The 20,858-nt window shown below is 38.1% G+C and overlaps 1 protein-coding gene across 1 annotated transcript in view; it reads left to right on the forward strand.

Annotated features, from left to right (window-relative positions):
• The window catches only part of LOC308706652 (kelch-like protein 10), a 36,619-nt gene extending 16,299 nt beyond the window's left edge, over positions 1-20,320 (forward strand). Inside the window, exons 3-9 of the mRNA XM_081392423.1 lie at positions 15,203-15,695; positions 16,406-16,825; positions 17,180-17,377; positions 17,553-17,702; positions 17,878-17,994; positions 18,310-18,401; positions 18,523-20,320. Of these exons, the coding sequence (XP_081248549.1) occupies positions 15,276-15,695; positions 16,406-16,825; positions 17,180-17,377; positions 17,553-17,702; positions 17,878-17,994; positions 18,310-18,401; positions 18,523-18,634 (1,509 nt within the window). The 5' untranslated portion in view covers positions 15,203-15,275 and the 3' untranslated portion in view covers positions 18,635-20,320. The remainder of the gene's footprint in view (positions 1-15,202; positions 15,696-16,405; positions 16,826-17,179; positions 17,378-17,552; positions 17,703-17,877; positions 17,995-18,309; positions 18,402-18,522) is intronic.
• Positions 20,321-20,858: the final 538 nt, after the last annotated feature.

A 20,858-nucleotide genomic window follows, 5' to 3' on the forward strand; every position in this document is an offset into this window, starting at 1 on the left:
GCCCATTTTTTTTCTCTAAAAATTCCCCAAACAATTAAAAAGAAATGTCAAGAAAATTAACACATTAAATTAGGGCTGCCCTGACTAAAGATTTTTCCAAACAACTAGTAGTCGTTCAATGAAGCCATTAGTCGACTAATCGCATGTTTATATTAATTTAATTACTTAAACATATACACCTTTCAGACGGAATACATAAACAGAGTATTTGTTTTCCATTTGTATTGGTTTGTTTAAAAGTAGACATTTCAAGCTTTCTATAGGTATATTTCTCATGTCTGTGAGGCAAGTAGCCTAAATGCTGAGTTATTTTTAGTGACGTGCTCCAAAAAGAAGTTCACAGAGACCAAGACAGCAGAAAGCACATCCTGTTTTGTGGTCTGTATTTGACCAAAGCACAATGTTTCGTTGTTATAGTGAATTTCCACAAATAAAAGTAGATCCTTTACAGTTTCAAATGATGTATTACTCTGACCAAAAATGCTGTATTTTAAGTTGTTTCCGCTGTTATCAGGAAAAAAATGCAAGTGATCTTACTTGCGCCTCCATGTCATCCAGTAAAGTACTCTATACTTCAGTTTCCACACTCTGCACAAACACTTGGATATTGGATATGGCTAGGTTAACGTTAGAGCGAGTGGTCATGTGAAGGTTCTACCAACAGGAAGTTGGAGTTTCAAATGATAAGCCATATTTGAGGTCGCTGCATTATAGGTGAACGTTTGGATTTCCTGCTCGACATATACTGTAATTACCACAAAGACCCGCCGTTAACAACCTGTCCCTCACGGACTGCGTGACTTCGCCACTTCATGTGGGGTTTTGTGACTAACCGACTAATAAAATGTTGGTCGACTAAGCCTCCTCTCGTTGACTAAGGTTTAGTTGATTATTCGGGGGGCAGCCCTAGCCTACATTAAATCATTATGAACATTACATTTTGAAGTAAAAAAACTGAAATAGTATTTTCTTTTAAAGGGGTGGTTGATTATGATTTGACTTTTCTAACTTTAGTTAGTGTGTAATGTTGCTGTTTGAGCATAAACAACATCTGCAAAGTTACGACGCTCAAAGTTCAAAGTAAAGGGAGACATTTGCTTTTAAAGAAATAGTTTTTTAAGGACTACAACAAACGGCTGGTAGAGACTACACCACATTCCTCCTGGGTTAGTGACATCACCAACCCTAATATTTACATAAACCCCACCCCCGGGAACACGATTTATAGATTATCATGACAGAATATGCTAATCAATGACTAGAAGATAACTACACATAAGCTACATAAATTCATCAACTAACCATTCAGAAATGTCCTGTTGCTTCTACATGTTGTCACTTCTTCTTGAGTCTCTCCATCTTTCTGACTCTGGTTTGCAGCACATAAAAGCTCTTGTAGCTCCGCCCCCTGTGCCGGGAGCAGCAGCTCATTTGTATTTAAAGGAACAGATACAAAACGGTGTGTTTTTGCTCACCCTCAAAAAGTGACAACTTTAACATGCTATATAAAAATATCTGTGGGGTATTTTGAGCTAAAACTTCACACACACACTCTGGGGACATCAGAGACATATTTTACATCATGTGAAAAGGACATTATACCACCCCTTTAACATGTACTTCAGTCATTTTTATTATTATTTACAACTTTTTTTTTTTTTTTTTTTTTACAATGTATGTTAAGTAATTATCAGTGGTATGAATGGGTGTGTTTGGTTGACTGAGGTGTATTTCTGTGATGAAACACTGGGTCATTGTTTCGCACACAGAATGGAGGGCAGTAGGGGGTCCCATCAGGAAGCCAGTTACACAGACAGAGGGACATTCCTGTCCTCCTATGAATGTTTTATTAGTGTGTGTGTGTGTGTGTGTGTGTAGGTTAGAATATTCACCCCTTAACACATTGCACAAAACCACACCAACGTATATGTGCTAGGATTGAAGCAGACAGGACGGTCTAACTGACTATATGAGCTTGATGGGAGTTCTCATGTCAAGTTCTATTAACTTAAGTTTTATTAACTTCACTTGTATAAAAGAATTTGCTGTGGGGAAAAAGAATCAGTTTAGCAGTGCATCATGATCCTTTCTTTAACTATTTTAAATCACTTCACAAAATATATTTTTTATATTTCACTTCACAATATATGATTTTCAACCAGCTTTGTATTGTTACAATGTTGGTAGTGTATGTAAATGAACATTGTTTTCTCTTTCTCCATGTTACCCACACCCAGATCTCCCTGTTTTTTATTTATCTTTTGGTTTTAGTATTAGTTATTTTAGTACAAGTTAAACTAAAGGACTATATATAACTTTTTTTTTTATACATTTAATTTTATTTCCATTTTATTGTTGAGTACTTTTGTTGGTGTATTATATTATTTTTAAGTTTAACCACTACTTTTTTTCCCCCGGTTTCCTGACAAAATGTGTGCAGTGCATAACTATGTTGACAGTATAAATGTTTATTTAATGCAACAAAAATGCAAAGTCAACTAACAACAATTTATGCAGAACTACATGCAAAAGTGAATGTACTGTAAGGTAAATCTGAAATTGCTTACAGTGATTGCACACTTTAGTGTTTTACTTAATTGGTTGTTTTGATAGTCCTGTTTACTGTGTTTTAATGTGACATATGACCGATTGCTACCAGTGTAAAATGAAATGAAATGACTTGAAATGGAAATCTTCTCATTTATTATGAACCATCTCATGGGGCCCCAATTAAGGCCCTCAGTGACTCTCTGGCCCTGCTTGGGTCTGAATGTTGATGTGTTTGCTTCAATCAAAGTTTTAATAACTCAGAAGCAACGTATGGATCGTGTCTGTCATCATCCCCCTCCTCCTTTAAAGTCCTGAGCAATACGGCAAAGTCGATCCCCCTGAAAATGCCACAAAGATCCATTTTCTGGTCATTCTCGAGGACTGAAGGCATGCATTGGGAGAACGACTGCAGCTCCTGTCATGATGCTTACAGTTTTAGCCGTCGATGTGAATACCATGTGTTTGCTCTGACGTCAGAGAGAAGAAGGTGTCTTAAAGTTCAGTCCTCTGTATATTGAGTTGGCTGAAGAAAGGATGCCTCATCTGGTGTAGCGCAAGTCAGGAGATTGAATCGGCCTCTCAATAAGCTCACACTCTCGCTACGCTGGAAAAACAAGGAGCTTATTTCTCAGCTTTTGAGAACCATAAAATGTGCTGTTAATAATGGCACACTGATGTGGTTTGGCTCCTTCACACTAATGTGTCACTGTCTGGACGGGGCTTAACGGGTATTTTGGGGCGACATGCGAATCTCTGAGTGGTGAAAACTAAGATCACTACTGAATCTCTTGGTGCGGATTCACTTACATGCCCAGATTTATCCTCTGAACTAGAGCTTTCTGAGCTTAGACCACCAGGCGAAGAAACCATAACGAGAGGCAACTGTGAGATATTACGACAGGAAAGCTTCCAGAAAATCCTGTCCGTTACTCCCAGCTCACACCTAATTTTCATGCAAACGCATTTGTCTTGTTTTTCCCATCCACATTTTGGTTGTCCCTTTCTCGTACTGTGATCTTTCTTTATGCCTCGACTCAAAACTCATTACTTTTTTTAGTGTCGACGGCCTCTTTGTTTCAGCTATCAACCCTGTAAAGCCAGACATTTGAAACAATAATCAGAAAAATCCAACTTCTTTAAGTGGAACAGCTGTAAACCTTTAGACAAAATCTAAAAAAACACACACAAGTTTGTCAAAAAAGCTATCAACAAATTCTGATAGCTTGTAATATAAATCAATGAGATCTTTATGACAGGATATCAGACTACTTACATAAAATGAATATAAATATCAGTCGTCATTTACCAAAAAGATGCCTTAGTGAGATGATATTTAAATGCTTAGCTTTATGATCAAAGCTCTGTAAACATAATGCAATACAATGAGGATTGAGAGATGAACAAATAAATTATTTTTGCTTCAGTTTCAATCAAGTAAGTGTTCATTTCAAAATATTATTAACAATATGAAAGTTAATCTTAAGTCTACTTTATAAAAATCTGTAAGATGTCACAGCAAAAAGACATGAACCATGAGCTGAAGGTGGATTTCTTTTTACAATTATGCTAAAATTACCTTTACTTGCTTAAAAAGTCATCAAGTTATCAACCAGGCAACAGAAGGACTGTAGTAGATTGTGTGCAACAGGTTTTTCAGGAATAATTTAGAGGCATTCAAATTTTACATATCAAATATACAGTAGGCTTTATAGGGTTAAAGGATAGCATTTATTATGCCAGAATAAAAACATTTACAAATTTATAGGTCATATACCATCACATATACTCTTTGTCTGTTAAATGATATGATACCTGTATTTCTTTGCTTTTCCTGCCATTGCATGTAAATGTAATGCATTATTTTAATGTTTGATTGAATAAAATTTCAACAGACGGGGTAAATAAACAGGTGAGGGGCTAGAAATGGACATGCTGATGATTATCCACCAGTTTTCAGAAAACGTACACTAAGACATCTGAAGTCATATGAGGGACAGACCGAAATTTTAGCCCTTGTTGAAAATATTCAAAATCTCATTTGCATTTGCTTTCATCCATGCAATTTTAGTATGCATGTTTTAATATTTAACTTGACTTAAATGTTGGTCTTTTCCTCATGCAGAGCAATTGCATGACTTTAAAATACTTTAAAAGGAAAAATGTGATGGTGTTGAGTTGACTACTTTTATGGTGGTTTTCTGCAGCATACAGGTTTGAAATGCTGAGTAAATAATTACAATCTTGAAGATTTTTGGGTGAAACATTCTAATGTGCTCAACGCATGAGGAGGTTGAAGGTTCTTGAGGCTCTTCTGGGATGGTCCAGAAAGAGCCTGGCCATCATCATCATCATCACAGTAAGATTTCTGTTGCGAAGACAAAGCAGACGTTGCCCTGCTGGGAAGTTGTCAAGGCAGGAGCAAGATTTTGTCCCAAATCACTCTGTCATGTTGTCACTTCACTCTCTGGGAATCAGAAGAGAAACAATATAGCAACTGTACTGAGTTTCAGCAAGTACTACATTATCCAATATCATGCAGACCGCCATCTCTAAACAGACAGTTGACCCCACAAAAATAAAAACTGTCATTATGTTCTCATGCCATTCCAAAACGGTATGACTTTCTTTCTTCTGTGGGAGCAAAAGAATTTTAATTTGTGTTTTGGAACGACAGAATGATGACAGAATTTTATTTTCGGGAGAACCGACCTTTGTGGAAAAGTTCACTTTAGCATACTTTTAAAAAGAGGACTCAGTATGCAAAGAATATGCTTTAAAAGAATATACTTAAGTATGAACTGAATGTATTGTAGTCAGACACTTGCAAGTACATGGTCGTTGATGTGACTTGAGTCTGGATGGACACATAGGAACAGCACAAAAGCATAAAACGCAATAAGACCAAGACGATCTTAAACAAGCTCTTAATAATAGTCGTGTTTGCTGTAGGAGCAGTGCTTATGAAGCTCTTTCAATGTATTGAACATGTCACTACACACAGAGATAAACAGACAAAAGAAAGTCTTGTTAACAGGAATCATTAGGATTCTGTGGCAGACATGTAAAAGTTGCTTTCTTCCTCTGACTGTCAGAATAACGAGACAAAGCAAAGTCATAAAGTTTTCTTTTTTTTCTTTTCTTTGCAAGCTTCTTTTCCCTCTTCCATTAAACCCATCTCTCGTCTCCAGATCGTTCTGCTTGATTGGACTCGAGCACAAAAGAGCCACAGTTGCATTCTGCCCGTTTTCTTGCCTGTTGAAAGGTAGAGATGGTTTTGTTAATGCCTTGCAAAAGTTATAATTTACAGACACTGTCGTTCAGCTGCTAAGAGTAGATTTAGAAACTTGCCTTGATATTTTCCAGACTGGCTGTTGTATAGCACATATTTTATATGTAGGTGTAAATGCGTTTTGGATGATAAAATATGCGTGTGGTTCAGTTTTATCTACAACTCAACACTTGCACTGATTTAATTGAATGAAATCACCCTTGTAGTATGTGTTTTCAAGTTCAAAACCCTTTAAGTTCAAGCATAAGAGCTTTTGAAATGTCAGTATTTCAATATATTGAACTGGAAAACATAAAAATCTGAAGTAAATTTAAAACATATCATATTTCACAAAGCTTGTGCTGTAGCAGTAACATATTGTAAAACAAAATTCAATTGCTTCCAGCTTAGCTTAGAAAATAGCCAATGCCATAACATCAATGGGAATTTTTGGAATAAACAAGGAAAATAAAAAATATTTCTTGAAGGGCGAAAAAAAAATCAAAGCTTTACTACTTTATCTGTTTATGGAAAATCTGTAATGAATAACAGCTATCATGCGAGAAGGCGATTCAGTGTTGCTGGGTAGTTGATTTTGCATGCGAAAACATTGCATGAGTTTTTAGAAAGAGTTGATTCAGAGCCACAAACTTTTTGACGTTAGGCCAGAAGTCGCCGCAGGCTGTTTTTTCTTCAATGAGAACTTGCATTCCCCATTAACTTGCAAAATTACACCCCAAATTCAGCATAATTGTTGAAATGGGCGATGACGAGCACATATTTTGCATGCACCTCCGCAAAAGATGCGACATGTTTACAGTTTTCCTCATTGGTATGATGTTTTGTTACTAAGCCACCAGAGCTCAGCTTGAGGAATGGAAGTGTGTAATGAAAAGACAAAGGGTGTTTTAGAGCTGTTTGTTTTCGGAGAGCAGCAGGGGTGTGTTGCGGGTTGGGAGTTTTGCCAGAGTGAAAGCCTGTGGTCGTCCTCTTGACCACCCATACCGGGTGCCTGGACGCCACAGAAATGCTCCCCTGATAACACAGGCCCACCACAGAGTCTGGGTCCAAATCACGGCCCGTGCATGAGAGAAACACACCGCTGTATGTGAAGAAACGGTTCTATAGGGAACCCTAGGGTTTTTGACTATTTGAAAGAATCTTTTATCCCAAAAAGGTACTATATAAAGAGAAATGTCTTAAAGGGGTCATAGATTTTTAAAAATTATTTTAATGTTTAATACATTTGAATAGTTTTTTTGCACAAAAAAAAAAAATATTTTCAACCCTCTGTCTGAAATGATCCGTTTTTACGTGCAGCTCCTTTAAGCCTCGCCACTGTTATGATTGGCTAACGTCATTGCATAGGAAACAAGGTCCACTCGCTATTGCATGTAAAGCCCTATTCGGACGGGATTAACTTTACAAGGGTGGATGGAGTAATGTAATTTTATCACAGGACGTCTGTAATATTAATGGCCAATTTGCACGGGATAAGAGATCTCAGTAAAACTAGCAGAAGTGGGAGGAGTAACGTTAAGTCGATTTGCGCATCGCCGTCACCCTCCTGTCGCCATGTGTGTATTACGTTGCTTCCTGATATCACGTGAGCAAACACATATAGCCTATATTTATATATATATATAACAGTTATGTCGGGTCGAACGATGTATTAATTAACTTCAGATTGGATTGTGTTGGTAATAGGCACTTACCTAACGCTAAAAGATGTTTCGTGCCTCTAACAAGTGCTGTCGATCTTCTTTCTGATCTGAATGGTGTTTGTAAAACACTTGAGTTTTGCCACAGACTCGTCCCAGCATCTAGAACGCAACTGAATGCTTTTTCAAACGTCTCCATACTTGAAAAACTGCGGAAAACTACTTTTAAACAAAATGATTAAATATTTATGTACATATTTACAGCGGGTCTATTCACACAGGATTAGTATTACCTGAGGACCTTTTTCCGGACCTTTTTACTGAAGGTAAAAGTCGGCGTAATCTTTACTGACATTGTCCAGGACATTCGGACGGGACTAAAATCACAGAGAAGCTCTGGTAATATTTACTTTACCCCACCTCTCCATGTTAAACTAGTCCCGTCCGAATAGGGCTTAAGTGTTTCTAAAACATCCATATAAACCGTCATTTACTGACAAAGCGTTATGAAATCATTTACTGATGGTTTGTGATGCAGCTGCTGTCAGATCTAATACAGTCGACTGCTTCATATTTCTTCAAAATGTTTCTTTGCGAACTCTCCATTACACCATGCATTAATTAAAAAACTAAATGCTCCGAACAAACATAATCCTCCAGTGTGATCCGGAATGGCATTAAAATAAACCATCCACTTGTTTCTGATGCTGGGATTTTCAGAAGTCTCTACAGAAATAAACTATTTAAACTGGATGTGTCAAAGCAAGCGTTCTTTCACTCTTCCGTTTGTCCTGTTGTCGACAGATCAAGCGTGTGAAGTATGTCATAAACTGAACATGCATCTGTAAACTGTATCCAGTGTAGACAGCGTCAGGGATTATAATGGCTTTTATGTGCCTTTGACGCGACGCAATTGTGTGTGATATAAAACTAATCATCGATGTCTTGCTCTGGAGGCAGTCATATGCAAATTAATTTGTGATGTCACAGTTCCCATAATATCCAACCGAGCTTAATTCAATGCTTTGTTTATAATGAGGACGATTTAAGCTATGAAACTTTCAGGATGTTTTAATGGTACAAAGACCTCTTATATGTCCAAAGACCAAGGCAAATTTTGATTTATCATATAATGAATCCTTTAAATGCTTTCATAATACTTTCATATTTAAAGCTGTAGTCCGTAACTTTTGGCGCTCTAGGGGTTTATATGCAGAAACATATCTGAAACATCTCTGTTTATGTCTATGGCGAATCACACAGGTACAGGATACTCCGCAGCGGTGCCGACCCGAACCAGTCTAATATAGTCCCAATATAAACAGTGGCGTGGCGTGGGGAAAATTTCTGAGGAAGCCAATTAAGACACAACCTCTAAGCTGTGTGTTTTAAGGGGTGGGGGCAGAAAATCATACGTTACCATTTATATGTTGCTATTTGGATGAACTATTAGAGCGCCCAGCATCATCTTACCGGGACTTACGCTTGTTACAATCATCCAACACTTTGAGCACGGACTCTCTCTCTCTCTCTCTCTCTCTCTCTCTCTCTCTCTCTCTCTCTCTCTCTCTCTCTCTCTCTCTCTCTCTCTCTCTCTCTCTCTCTCTCTCTCTCTCTCTCTCTCTCTCTCTCTCTCTCTCTCTCTCTCTCTCTCTCTCTCTCTCTCTCTCTCTCTCTCTCTCTCTCTCTCTCTCTCTCTCTCTCACACACACAGTCAGTCCTCTTAAACATCTTTCATGGTGTTTTTTATTAAAACATTCGCAGATAGGAAACGCCAATGGTAAGCAACAAGAAGATAACCTTTTTCATTTAATACACCCTTAAATCGGTGTGACGCTCATGTAAGGATATACAATAGCGGTTATTCACAAACAATCACAACAATAAACAACAAAGTGCACTCACATGCTGCTTAATCAAAGCACGCAAGAAACGAACTATAATCACATTAAAAAATAACACATCGCTAAATGGGCAGTTCAGACCAGACGCGCTCTCTCTCTCTCTCTCGCTCTCTCTCTCACACACACACACACACACACACACACACACACACACACACACACACACACACACACACACACACACAGTCAGTCCTCTTAAACTGAGTTGCTGCTGTAGAGGCAGTTTAGTAAAAGATTTTTTTTATCAAATACTCCAAATCTCCACCCTCCATAATTACAATTAATAATTTTAGCTAACTAGCTAAACAAGATGTCAACACAAATCCACAAATCTTCCGCTATTTCATTCATTCATTCATTGACGATGATAACGTGATGTGATTGGCCTGATGCCAACAAGTTCATGGCTTCCCTTGACACTGTCCTGACCAATCACAGGGGAGCAGTGTCGTGACAATAGCGTCACCTGATTGGTTAATCATTCTTTTTTTTTCTATCAAGGGATGCCAACTCAGCCTGGCCTCCTCACAGACACAGGGTGCAGTACCATGTTTTCAACGCTCTTTCACCATGTCACTTTTATAGGAGCGCTGTTTTACACATCATAAAACGCTCAGTAATGAATGAAGAGAGACGATGAGGAGATGACAGAAGGATTACGTAAACTGTGAGAACAAAAGTGTTTATTAAATGACAATTATATTCTGAAAAAGTGAGGAAGCCTGGCTTCCCTTGGCCTCCGCAAGAAAACGCCACTGAATATAAACACTTATTATTGTACCGTAGAGATTCAGGATAAGACACGGTTTGGAAATAGATTTTGTCAATTTTGAACACCAAAAAAGCTACGGACAGCAGCTTTAATTTTTGCTAGTTTATGTGTTTAATGTGTTTTATGTGCTCATATGTTAATGAGCTGTTTAATTCATAAAAATGTAATGAAAATTTAAAATAAATGAATTAAAACTAAATACATAAAAAAATCCCATGATTGAAACCCCTAAAAGGTTCAATATATGAAGCGCTTGACACAACTCCTTTAAGGTTCTATATAGAACCTTTTTTTTTACCCATAATGCTTAATATCTCTATTTACAAGTGTTACATTTAAAAAAACAATCTTGATTATGACAGTGATTGTAGATAATTTAAAGAAAAAAAAAGTTAACAATGTTTTGTGCTGTTTTTAAGTCTAGTCTAGTCAGCTTGAAATGCGAAGTTGTATTTGGTGACAACTTGGATATTTTAGTTATCTCAGTTATCTTTAGGGAAAGTTATTTTGAAACTAAATTTTAAGTTGAGATAGTTGATCATTTTTACAGTAATAATGATTTAAGAGCATAGAACAAGGCTCCATTTAAACAAATAATATAGTATACATCTAACGTGCATTTGTTTCTCAGAGTTTGTTGATCATGGGACTTAACTGAAGCTTCTTTAGTATCAACTTTTTCGCAGAGGCAATCATATCATTTTCTATAGGGCACAGCTGATTGGTTCCTGCTGTATCAATAGCCAATGAGCTCGCAGCTCAACCTTCAAATATGTGGTCAGCATTTTCCTCAGCAGTGCAGCGCACTTTCAGAAACCCTCTAGCTCCACCTGTACATCTGCATGTGGCAAGTCCCGTACTTGCTCTGCAGAAGCAATAATCAACAGCAGCAGTGTTATCTATTCCACCAAGACATATCAGCATTGTCAGTCATACTCATTACCATGCCAAACACTCATTATTAGAGTTATCATGACAGATATGGACCCTGGACAAAACCAGTCACATGTCGCATGGGTATATTTGTGGCAATAGCCAACAATACATTGCATGGGTCAAAATTATCGATTTTTCTTTTATGCCAAAAATCATTAGGATATTAAGTAAAGATCATGTTCCATGAAGATATTTTGTAAATTTCCTACCGTAAATATTTAAAACATTTATTTTTGTGAGTGAATGCAGCACAATCGGCAACATAAATGGACAACTTTAAAGGCGATTTTCTCAATGTTATGATTTTTTTTACACCCTCAGATTCCAGATTTACAAATAGTTAGTCCAAAACCAGACCATTCTCAGTAGTAACAAGCAAATCTGAATTTGCCGGAAGTTGTCTGGGTTTTCCCAGGCTAACAAATAGTTGTATCTCGGCCAAATATTGCCATATCATAACAAACCATACATCAATGGAAAGTTTATTGATTCAGCTTTTTAAAATCATTTGTTTTAAAAAAATGACCCATGTGATTGGTTTTGTGGTCCAGGACCACAAATAGTTAAACAGTCAATGCACAGTCCAGATTTAATCTCAGTAAGGTTGATTTGAGTTCATTACGAAATAGAAATCTTTTGTGACATTATAAATGTCTTTACTGACTAATTTAATGCATCCTTGCTGAATTAAAAAATGATAAATCTGACTGATCCAGACTCTCAGACTAAAGGCATAACATGATCCAGGAGACATTTGTGTCACACAGGCAGGCGTCACTCAAACGGTTCCTGTCGAGAGGAGTGAATCTTGTGTTCGTGTTCGATAACAGCGGTTGTTTTTCCAGTGAGGTAATGGCAGACGGAGCCCTTGCCAGCAGAAGTGTTGGTCATATCATAACTGTTGTCACCCGACAAGTGATGGAAATATGAGGTTTCATCACACCATGACAGAACTGAAGAAAGTTCTGAGGAGAGAGATAATTGAGTGGAATGAATACGAAGCCAGACAATGTTTGACATATTTTTGGAATAGTTAGTTGGAAATCTCTTGGATAACAAAATGACTGAGAAATAAACGACCAGCGTTTGTTTGATTTGATTGCTTTGATTATTGTTGTTTTTGGAGCTCTGGCCTCTTGAGAGAAATCATAACGCTGGAGAGAAAATATTGCATTTATCATTAAGATAAAACTTTCATTCTGATCATTTGTTATGTTTGCTTCAGCATAAATAACAGTTGAACTGACTGTTATCTTTAAAGTGTCCTATACATCTTTATTATGAGTTCAGCAATCTGCATTATGTTCTGCCTGGAAATCATAATACATTGAGTTTCCTTCATCAACTTTTTCAACGCGGCCAATCAAAAGGTTTGGTTGAAAGAAAAGTTCACCCAAATATCTGTCTAACTTTTCTCGTCATGCTTTATTTTAAGGTGTCAGTATTACAGTGTCTAATTATACATTTACAGTAAGTACTGCATAATATTAATCAACAACATGTACTTTTAGGATGTTGCATGTAATTATGCCAAATTTACTGGTAAGTACATGTAACATACTGTAAAATAAATTGCTAGCCTTTTTTCTTCTGTGGAAACTAAAAGAATTTTAGAATAATTAAGAATATTATGAATACATCCTGGTCAACGTTTACATATAATGAAAGTAAATGAGTCTTCAAGCGTTGAAATGACTAAACAGGGTTGTGTTTCTCGTACGACGCCGTAACTCGCTATGATGCATCATTGGTGAAATCAACTAGCTAGTCACGATTGTTTCCAGAAACCATACTGTCGCATTTATGATTTAGCATTGTGTTATTAAACATTTTTATTTATTTACAGTAGTAAGCTACAGGATATCATGTTTCAAAACATGACCTGCGCGAAAGAGGGAAAAAAAATTAATGCGTCTCTGTTCCCAGCACATTTCAAACCAAACTGACGCGTATGTCTGCCCATGCTTTATTTATTGCATTTGTCACTGAGTTTTTAATAATTTTTAAAGGGCACCTATTATGACTCTTTTCACAAGATGTAAAATAAGTCTCTGATGTCCCCAGAGTATGTATGTTAAGTTTTAGCTCAAAATACCCAACAGATAATTTTTTACAGCATATTTAAATTGTCATTTTTGGGGGGCTCAGAAAAACGCGCTGTTTTAGTGTGTGCCCTTTAAATGCAAATTAACTTCTGTTGCCGGCCCAGGGGGCGGAGCCTCACGAGCTCGCGCTCAGGACAATCTCAACAGAAACTCTCAGTTGCGGTGCTCATTTCGACTCTGAGTCGGACAATAATGCCCACAGAGCCAGAGAATATGTTGTATGGAGATAGAACAGGTATAGTTTAGTTTAATTATGGTTATAATGTATTTGTCATCTGCTTTTATCCACTATTAATAGAAGCCTGCTGTAGCAAACCCTGTCCGAATGATGACCAAAATATACTGACGAGTTCAGTTAAAGATATAGCAGAGGATCTTTCCGATTTTAGATAAGACCCACCCTCTCCACTTTTTAAATAAGTTTCATTCACCAGAATGATTGACAATTAGGAGGACCAATAGTATACACTATCCACCCGGACGTAAAAAAATCCTCCGCTATACCTTTAAGTTTATTGTACATCACACAAAAGATGAAGCATTAGTTTTACTCCAGAGAATCTCTGTAAGAGCTGAATAAACACAGTATAAGAAGTGAGCATTAAAGTCTAATCCATAAACTCTCTCTCTCTCCCTTTCATTATCAACAACATACACAGCGAAGTACACAAAACACTCGTTACAACTATTAGCAAACAAATATATACACACCTTTTCAGTGGGTGCTAAATAAACTGGTAAACCTTATACCGTAAAACTATTTGATGAGCTGTCATAAAGTGCACGCTCTCATTTAATTTCTACCGTGATCAGTAACGTTATAGGCCTGTCGCTCTGAAGACCGTAAGCTGGATCACGAACAGTACAGATCCATCCTCGAGTAACAACGAGAGTAAATGAAGACTGCTATGTTCATTCTTACATCCAACAACAACACACCTCAATCGCTTAGGAGACATTCTTGTCTACAGCTGCTCCAGCTTCGAACAATGGCAGACTCTGTGTCCAGCTCACTCAGGGCGGGTCTATGCTCAAACTGAAGTGTCAATCAACCGTCATGGGAGGGGCCTGCGCAATTCTATGTCACATTGCACCGAATCTGAGAACAGCTCATTCTGAGACAGTGCTCATGATTTAATGAGATTGTGAAAAAAACACTGGGTGGATTTTTATCATTCTAGGGTGGTTTTGCTCACACACTGCCAACACACATTTATGTTCAAACACCATGTAAAAGTGAATTTTGCATAATAGGTGCCCTTTAATATCTTTGTGAATGTTTTATGCAAAAGGAATCGATAAAACAAAACTCTATGATAATTATGTGGCCAAGACACAAACTGAAAAAAAAAAATATATATATATTCAAGCTCTTCTACTATGATGTCACAGAGACATTCTATAGAACTCTTCTGAGCAAAAGTCCCACAAAGGCAAAATCCTGAGGTGACTTTAATCAGAGTTTGAGGTGAGAAGACTGAATAAATTTACAGTCCTGAGAGAACATGGAGAACATAAGAGCCACAGCTTTTGACGTGTTTGATGAAGCACGTTTACTGGATGAACACACTGACATGATCATCAAGTCCAATGACAGAGAATTTCAAGTGCACAAGATCATCATGTGTGGCTGCAGCTCCTACTTTAGGTGAGAAGCAGCTTTTGAACTGCAATTGTGCGCAAATTACTAAGAAATAATTCATTATAATTATATACATAATTTCCACTGCTAACATCATACTGTTGAAACTCCCTAAGCTTTCCAAATGTATAAATGCATGAAAATGAATGTGCATTGCCAGAACAAAGAATGTAACTACGGTATCTAGGAAAACTTTCTTGGAATTTAATTCTTCATTTTTATGGAATTGAAGCGTCAATGAATGGTGAAACTAATTGGATTCTTTACATGAGAAAATTTGGCTCAAATTAAAATGTAAATAACGAAAAGTTATTTTATTTATGCTCATTATTAATGCCTGTATTTCTGTCAAATTTGTTCACAGGGCTCTTTTCTCCAACAATGGGAGCAGACCAGCACAACATTTCTGTGAAATTCAAGGAATATCCAGAGACATCATGCCTCTTATTATACAGTATGCGTACACAAGATCTGTGCTCATTACTCAAGAGAATGTGTTGGAGCTCTTGGTGGTGGCTGACATGACCTTAGTCTCAGGTCTTGTAGATTCCTGCTGTCAGTTCCTGGAGTCACAGTTATGCCCAGAGAACTGCATTGGCATCTGCAAGTTTACAGAGGACTTTTACTCCTGCTCAAAGCTCCGCTGTAAAGCAAAGCACTACATCCTGCAGCACTTTGAGGAGGTTCTGCTCGTCCCTGAGGAGTTCCTGGAGATCTCCCTGGAACAGCTGGAGGAGATCATTGATGAGGATGAGCTGAATGTCAGACAGGAGGAGCTGGTTTTTGAAGCCGTCCTCCAATGGATCAATCATGCACCAGAAAACAGGAGGCAACACATTGCCGTGCTTCTGCCAAAGGTAAAACAGAGATTTTTGTCTTGTTTTTCATTACAAAAATCTTAAAACTCTTAAATCAAGATACGTTTTCTGCTATTATTTTAATGTTATTTGTTTTGTAGTTTTGTCATTTATATACTGTATATTTTTTTAATTTGTCTAGAATTTAATATAATACTTCAGTGTAATTTTTTTTTATTATTTTAATATACATCAGACTAAATAAGAAAAGGTTTTTAATTTTATTTTAGGGTTTTAGTTTGTTTAAAGCTGCAGTCTGCAGTTTTTCCTCTTTGTCGCCATCTCTGTTCGAAATCTGCAATTGCAGTCATTCGCGGAAATATCAACTTTACGGCACAGCGTGGATGAATCCAATGTTTTGAGGAGAATGTGCGGCTGTCAATTAACGCTCTGCCGGTACTTGCTCAAAAAATGATTTTGGATAATTTTTAACCCAAAAAAGCTACGGACTGCAGCTTTAACTACAATAATTCTGGCATGTGGTAAGAAAAAATAATTCAAAGGGCAAACAAGTTTATTTTTCTTCCCTTTCTGACAGATTTTTTCTTCTTGTTTAAAGCAGTATCTCACTTTAGTAACAGTAACTTTCTTTAATGTCGTTCTTTTCTTGAAGTCATTTTGGAAATCTTTTTTGGTTGTTGAACACCACATAACTGCTTAGTAACAATCTTGCAACAAGTCTCTGAAAGTCTAAACTCCTTGTGCTTCAGGTTCGATTGGGGTTGATGTCATCAGACTACTTCATCAATAATGTAAAGTGCAATGCTTTAGTGATGGAGAATGAAGCCTGCATGCCTGTTATCATCAATGCAATGAAGACTTTGTTTGACCTCAACATGGATGAACCCACCAACTCAGAACTCATGCATCAACTGACACGTCCACGTCTGCCCTCATCGATCCTATTGGCCATTGGAGGATGGAGTGGCAAGAGTCCCACCAATAAGATTGAGGCATACGATGTGAAGGCAGACTGCTGGGTCAATGTGACTCAAGAGGGTGACCATCCCAGAGCCTATCATGGTACAGCAGTGCTGGATGAGTTTGTCTACTGTATTGGTGGTTATGACCACATGGAGTGTTTCAACAGCGTGAGGCAATTCAATCTTATCACTCAGACTTGGCATGAGGTGAGTAATGTTGTAATTTTAATTTAGCTTCCTTCACAAAACAGTATTGTGATACAGTGATTGTACCAGATTGTACTTTGATATGGACCATAGTGCTGAATGATGCACTGCACTCCACATTACTTCAATGAATAGATACAAAGCATGATGCATTTCTGTTTGTGTTCCAGCAATTGTTGTAGCTTAATAATATAATACAATACACCAGAGTTACCATCATGACTGTGTCAAAAAATGCCATTAAGAAAAATAATAATAGTAATACCATTGTATTTATTTGCAACTGATAGGACAGAACCAATGAGTTGGTGTATTGATGTGTGTTCGCACACTGATGTATTTGGTGTGTTGTAGGCGGCCCCCATGTATGAAAGGCGAGACTATATTAGTGTTGCTGTTCTGGACGGGTTCATTTATGCCATTGGTGGTTCTGATGGACGCCAATGCCATAAAACAGTAGAACGCTACGATCCAAACACCAATCAGTGGACAATGATGGCACCCATGAATGAAAAGAGGAGTGACGCCAGCGCCACCTCACTGCAGGGCAGGGTAAGAGCACTTACCCATGATTCCACACTCTTCTACTGGAGACTCTTATGCCTGTAGCATGGGAATAGTTTAAATATAAATCATAAAATTTACTGAGTGTTTTAAACACTGCTTTTCTGATCAGTCTGTGATGATTGTGCACGAACATCATGCATGTTATGTTTGTGTTTGTCAGATTTATATCTGTGGTGGTTTTACTGGGACCGAGTATCTCTCCTCTGCTGAGAGCTTCAACCCTGAAACAAACCAGTGGACTCTCATCGCTCCCATGAGTAGCCGCCGCATTAGTTTTGGTGTGATCGCTTATGCAGATCGAGTGTATGCTGTGAGTATTAAACACACATATCAGTTCTATAGTGTTAATTGGCTATGATAACCATGACACAAATACAGAAATATGGAACAATCACAGCTTATAGGTTGCACTTCTGTAAATGCATGCATGGATGTGCATATATAAATGCTCAGAATACATAAATAAAGAGTGTATTTATTTAAAGGTTGGTGGTTTTGATGGTGCCAATGATTTGCGGAGTGCGGAGGCCTACGATCCGCTCACTAACATCTGGAGTGATGTTGCATCAATGTGCAATCCACGCAGCTTCTTTGGCATTGAGGTGTGATGTGGACAGTTAATATCTGTATCTGGTGAAACTATGAAATAACATTTAAATAATGTAATGTTAAATAATGAATATGCAGGAAAAAAATTGTTTTGGTCCCATATTGACAATAAGTGGAAAGTTGCACCCTAAAATTGTTGAAGACTTCAAAGATCAATGTGTTTGATTATAAAAACATCTACCTAATTCATAGAGTCAAAAAAAGTCTATGTTTAATTGAAGTGTTGCATCTATAAGATGTATTCATGACAAGTTAAAGAGTTTAGCTGTACATTATTCATTTTCCTTTTTCCTTTCCTCAAAATCCAGGTAGTTAATGGTCAGTTGTTTGCTGTCGGAGGCTTTAATGGATCAAGCAACTACTCTGATGTGGAGCGCTATGATGAGAAGACAGATCAATGGTAACTTCCACAAACACTCAATCTCACAGATCATTTCACACTGCATTAGTTATAAGTGTAAGTCTGCAAGTCTAATGCAGGCTATATTTCATTGCATTCACTGCATCTGTTTTCTATACAGGTTTGCTGCAAATGAAATGGCCATTTCCCGCAGAGGTCTGAGCTGTTGTGTAGCTTCAGGATTGCTTAACATGGCACAGTATGCTGCCCTACGAGACACCAGACGAGTCTGACAGTGAATGATCTCCCTCTAGCAGATCTGACAGACTGACTACAAATGGAGTGTCATGTTTCCTGAATAAATGCATTCAAAAAAAGAGACTGTATTCTAAATGTTAAACTTTCTCTCAGGTGTTGTTCATTAAAAAAATAAACCTTGCAAGGGATCTCTACAGCTTTGTTATAAAGCTTTCAGCTGGTTTAACAGTCTCCATTTTTTGAGAGCACTTTACACCAAATTCCTCATTCAGAATGCTTAATACATCAGACTAGATGTGTACAAGGGCTTGATTTCTCTCACTGTGTTTCACTGTTAGTGCACATTTACTGTTAAAACAGTTGTTAGAAAATGAGGTTTGTGTTGATTTTTAAATGAAAACCTCACCTCTAAAAATTATATAAATACATTAAAAAAAATACTTTAAACCTGTCATTTAAAAAAACGTAAAACAAAAACAAAACAAAACCAAGAGAAATAAGAAAAACATCATATGAACTTGAAACGATGAGGGTGAATACATTTTGAATATATTGTCATTTATTGGTGAACTGTTCCTTTAATGACTTGTGCTGGTTGGATAAAAAATTATCCTTAATTTTGCATTAATGTAAAACGCGTTGCTGCAGCATACAGGCATAGGCGAGGCAGCTCGCGCGCCTATTGGCTGGTCTGCTGGCAACTGCTTGAGCCTATCGAGCGAGATCTAGAGTGACGTCATACCCAATGAGGGCGCTTTACGCCCTCTGCGTCATGTCCTGCCGAAACGGGCGTGGCTTAGGTCTATAAATATCGCTCGCGGGCTCATATCTCTGATATCTCTGAAGCAACCAGAGCGGGTGCATGCACGGCAGGATACGCAGTACTCATTCCTCTCTCTAGAGAGAACCGAGGTTACGTTAGTAACCGAGTACGTTCTCTTACGAGAGATTCTCTCGTACTGCGTAGAATACGCTAGGGGAACGTAATGTAAAACGCCGTGCGTGCTGGGATCTGACACCATAGACTCAAAGGGCGACAGCCCGGAGTTCATATAGTGCACAATCACCCAGGGGACCCACAGGGAATCCCGGAAGAAGTGGGGTTTAGCCACTATCTTCCGTATATGGCAGCATAGAGCAGCATTGCTATTCACAAATAGCCGTATAACTCAAGACTGACAGTGTCAGTTTAAGAGATTTTGCCGTACTAGACCGACAGTAACCTGGCTTGTAGTGCGGGAACCTCTAGGTTGTAAAACCTTATAAATGTAGACTGAGAGGCCCAGCCTGCCGCCATACAGTACCCATTGATGGTCCACACGTGAAGGGACCACAGTTCTGGGTGGGGATGCCAGATCGAGCCGTTGGCTTGAGAAAGGAGATCCTTCCTCAGAGGCACTGGCCACGGTGCTTGCTAACTGCATCACAACTGGGAACCAAGGCTGCCTCGTCCAGAGCGGCGCTACAAGCAGCACTGAACATCCTTCTTCCCTGATCCGTTCTAACACCTGGGTCAGGAGGGAGACAGGGGGAAAAGCGTAGAGAGGACGGCGAGGCCACGTGTGGGTCAGCGCGTCCCTGCTTTTCGAGAAAAATTCTGGGCAGTGACCGTTTTCTTTTTTTTTATGATTATTTATTTATTTCTTCAAGATTGAACATGGTCCACAAGTGCGACCACAAATAACTATGTACAAGACCAGGGTTTGCTTGTACATACACACAAAAAAAATGAATAAGATAGGGGGTGGATTACTAACACTAGCACAGCTCCAGGATTACCACTGCTCCTCCTTGATAACGCTCAGAAGTAATCAGTATGGGTAGCCTATTGAGTTATTATATAAGATAGCTTTGTAACAAATTCAGTCCAGGCCTTAAGTGTTTTTGGCTTGGCTTTGTTAATTCTCGCTGTAGTAAGTTCTAATAGTGCAATGTATTTAATTTCTATGAGCCACAATTTACCTGCTGGAATTGTAGGCTCATGCCAAATCTTGAAGATTATCTTCTTGGCTGCAGTTAGAGCAGTGTGAAGAATCCTACGCTGGCTAACATTCAGATCAAGATCCGCATCATCGTTCAACAAACAGAGACTGGGGTGCTTAAGGATTACCTTATCACATAGTTCGGTCACAACTTGAAACACCTCATCCCAAAAGTTACCAATTTGTTGGCATTCATAAAACATGTGCATATAAGTACCCACAGTATTTGAATTACAGAGTGAGCAGAAGGGGGTAGGCAAGCGCTTCATTTTGTGCA

The sequence above is a fragment of the Scardinius erythrophthalmus genome (genome assembly GCF_964197995.2).
Source record: "Scardinius erythrophthalmus genome assembly, chromosome: 18".
NCBI classification, from domain to species: domain Eukaryota; kingdom Metazoa; phylum Chordata; class Actinopteri; order Cypriniformes; family Leuciscidae; genus Scardinius; species Scardinius erythrophthalmus.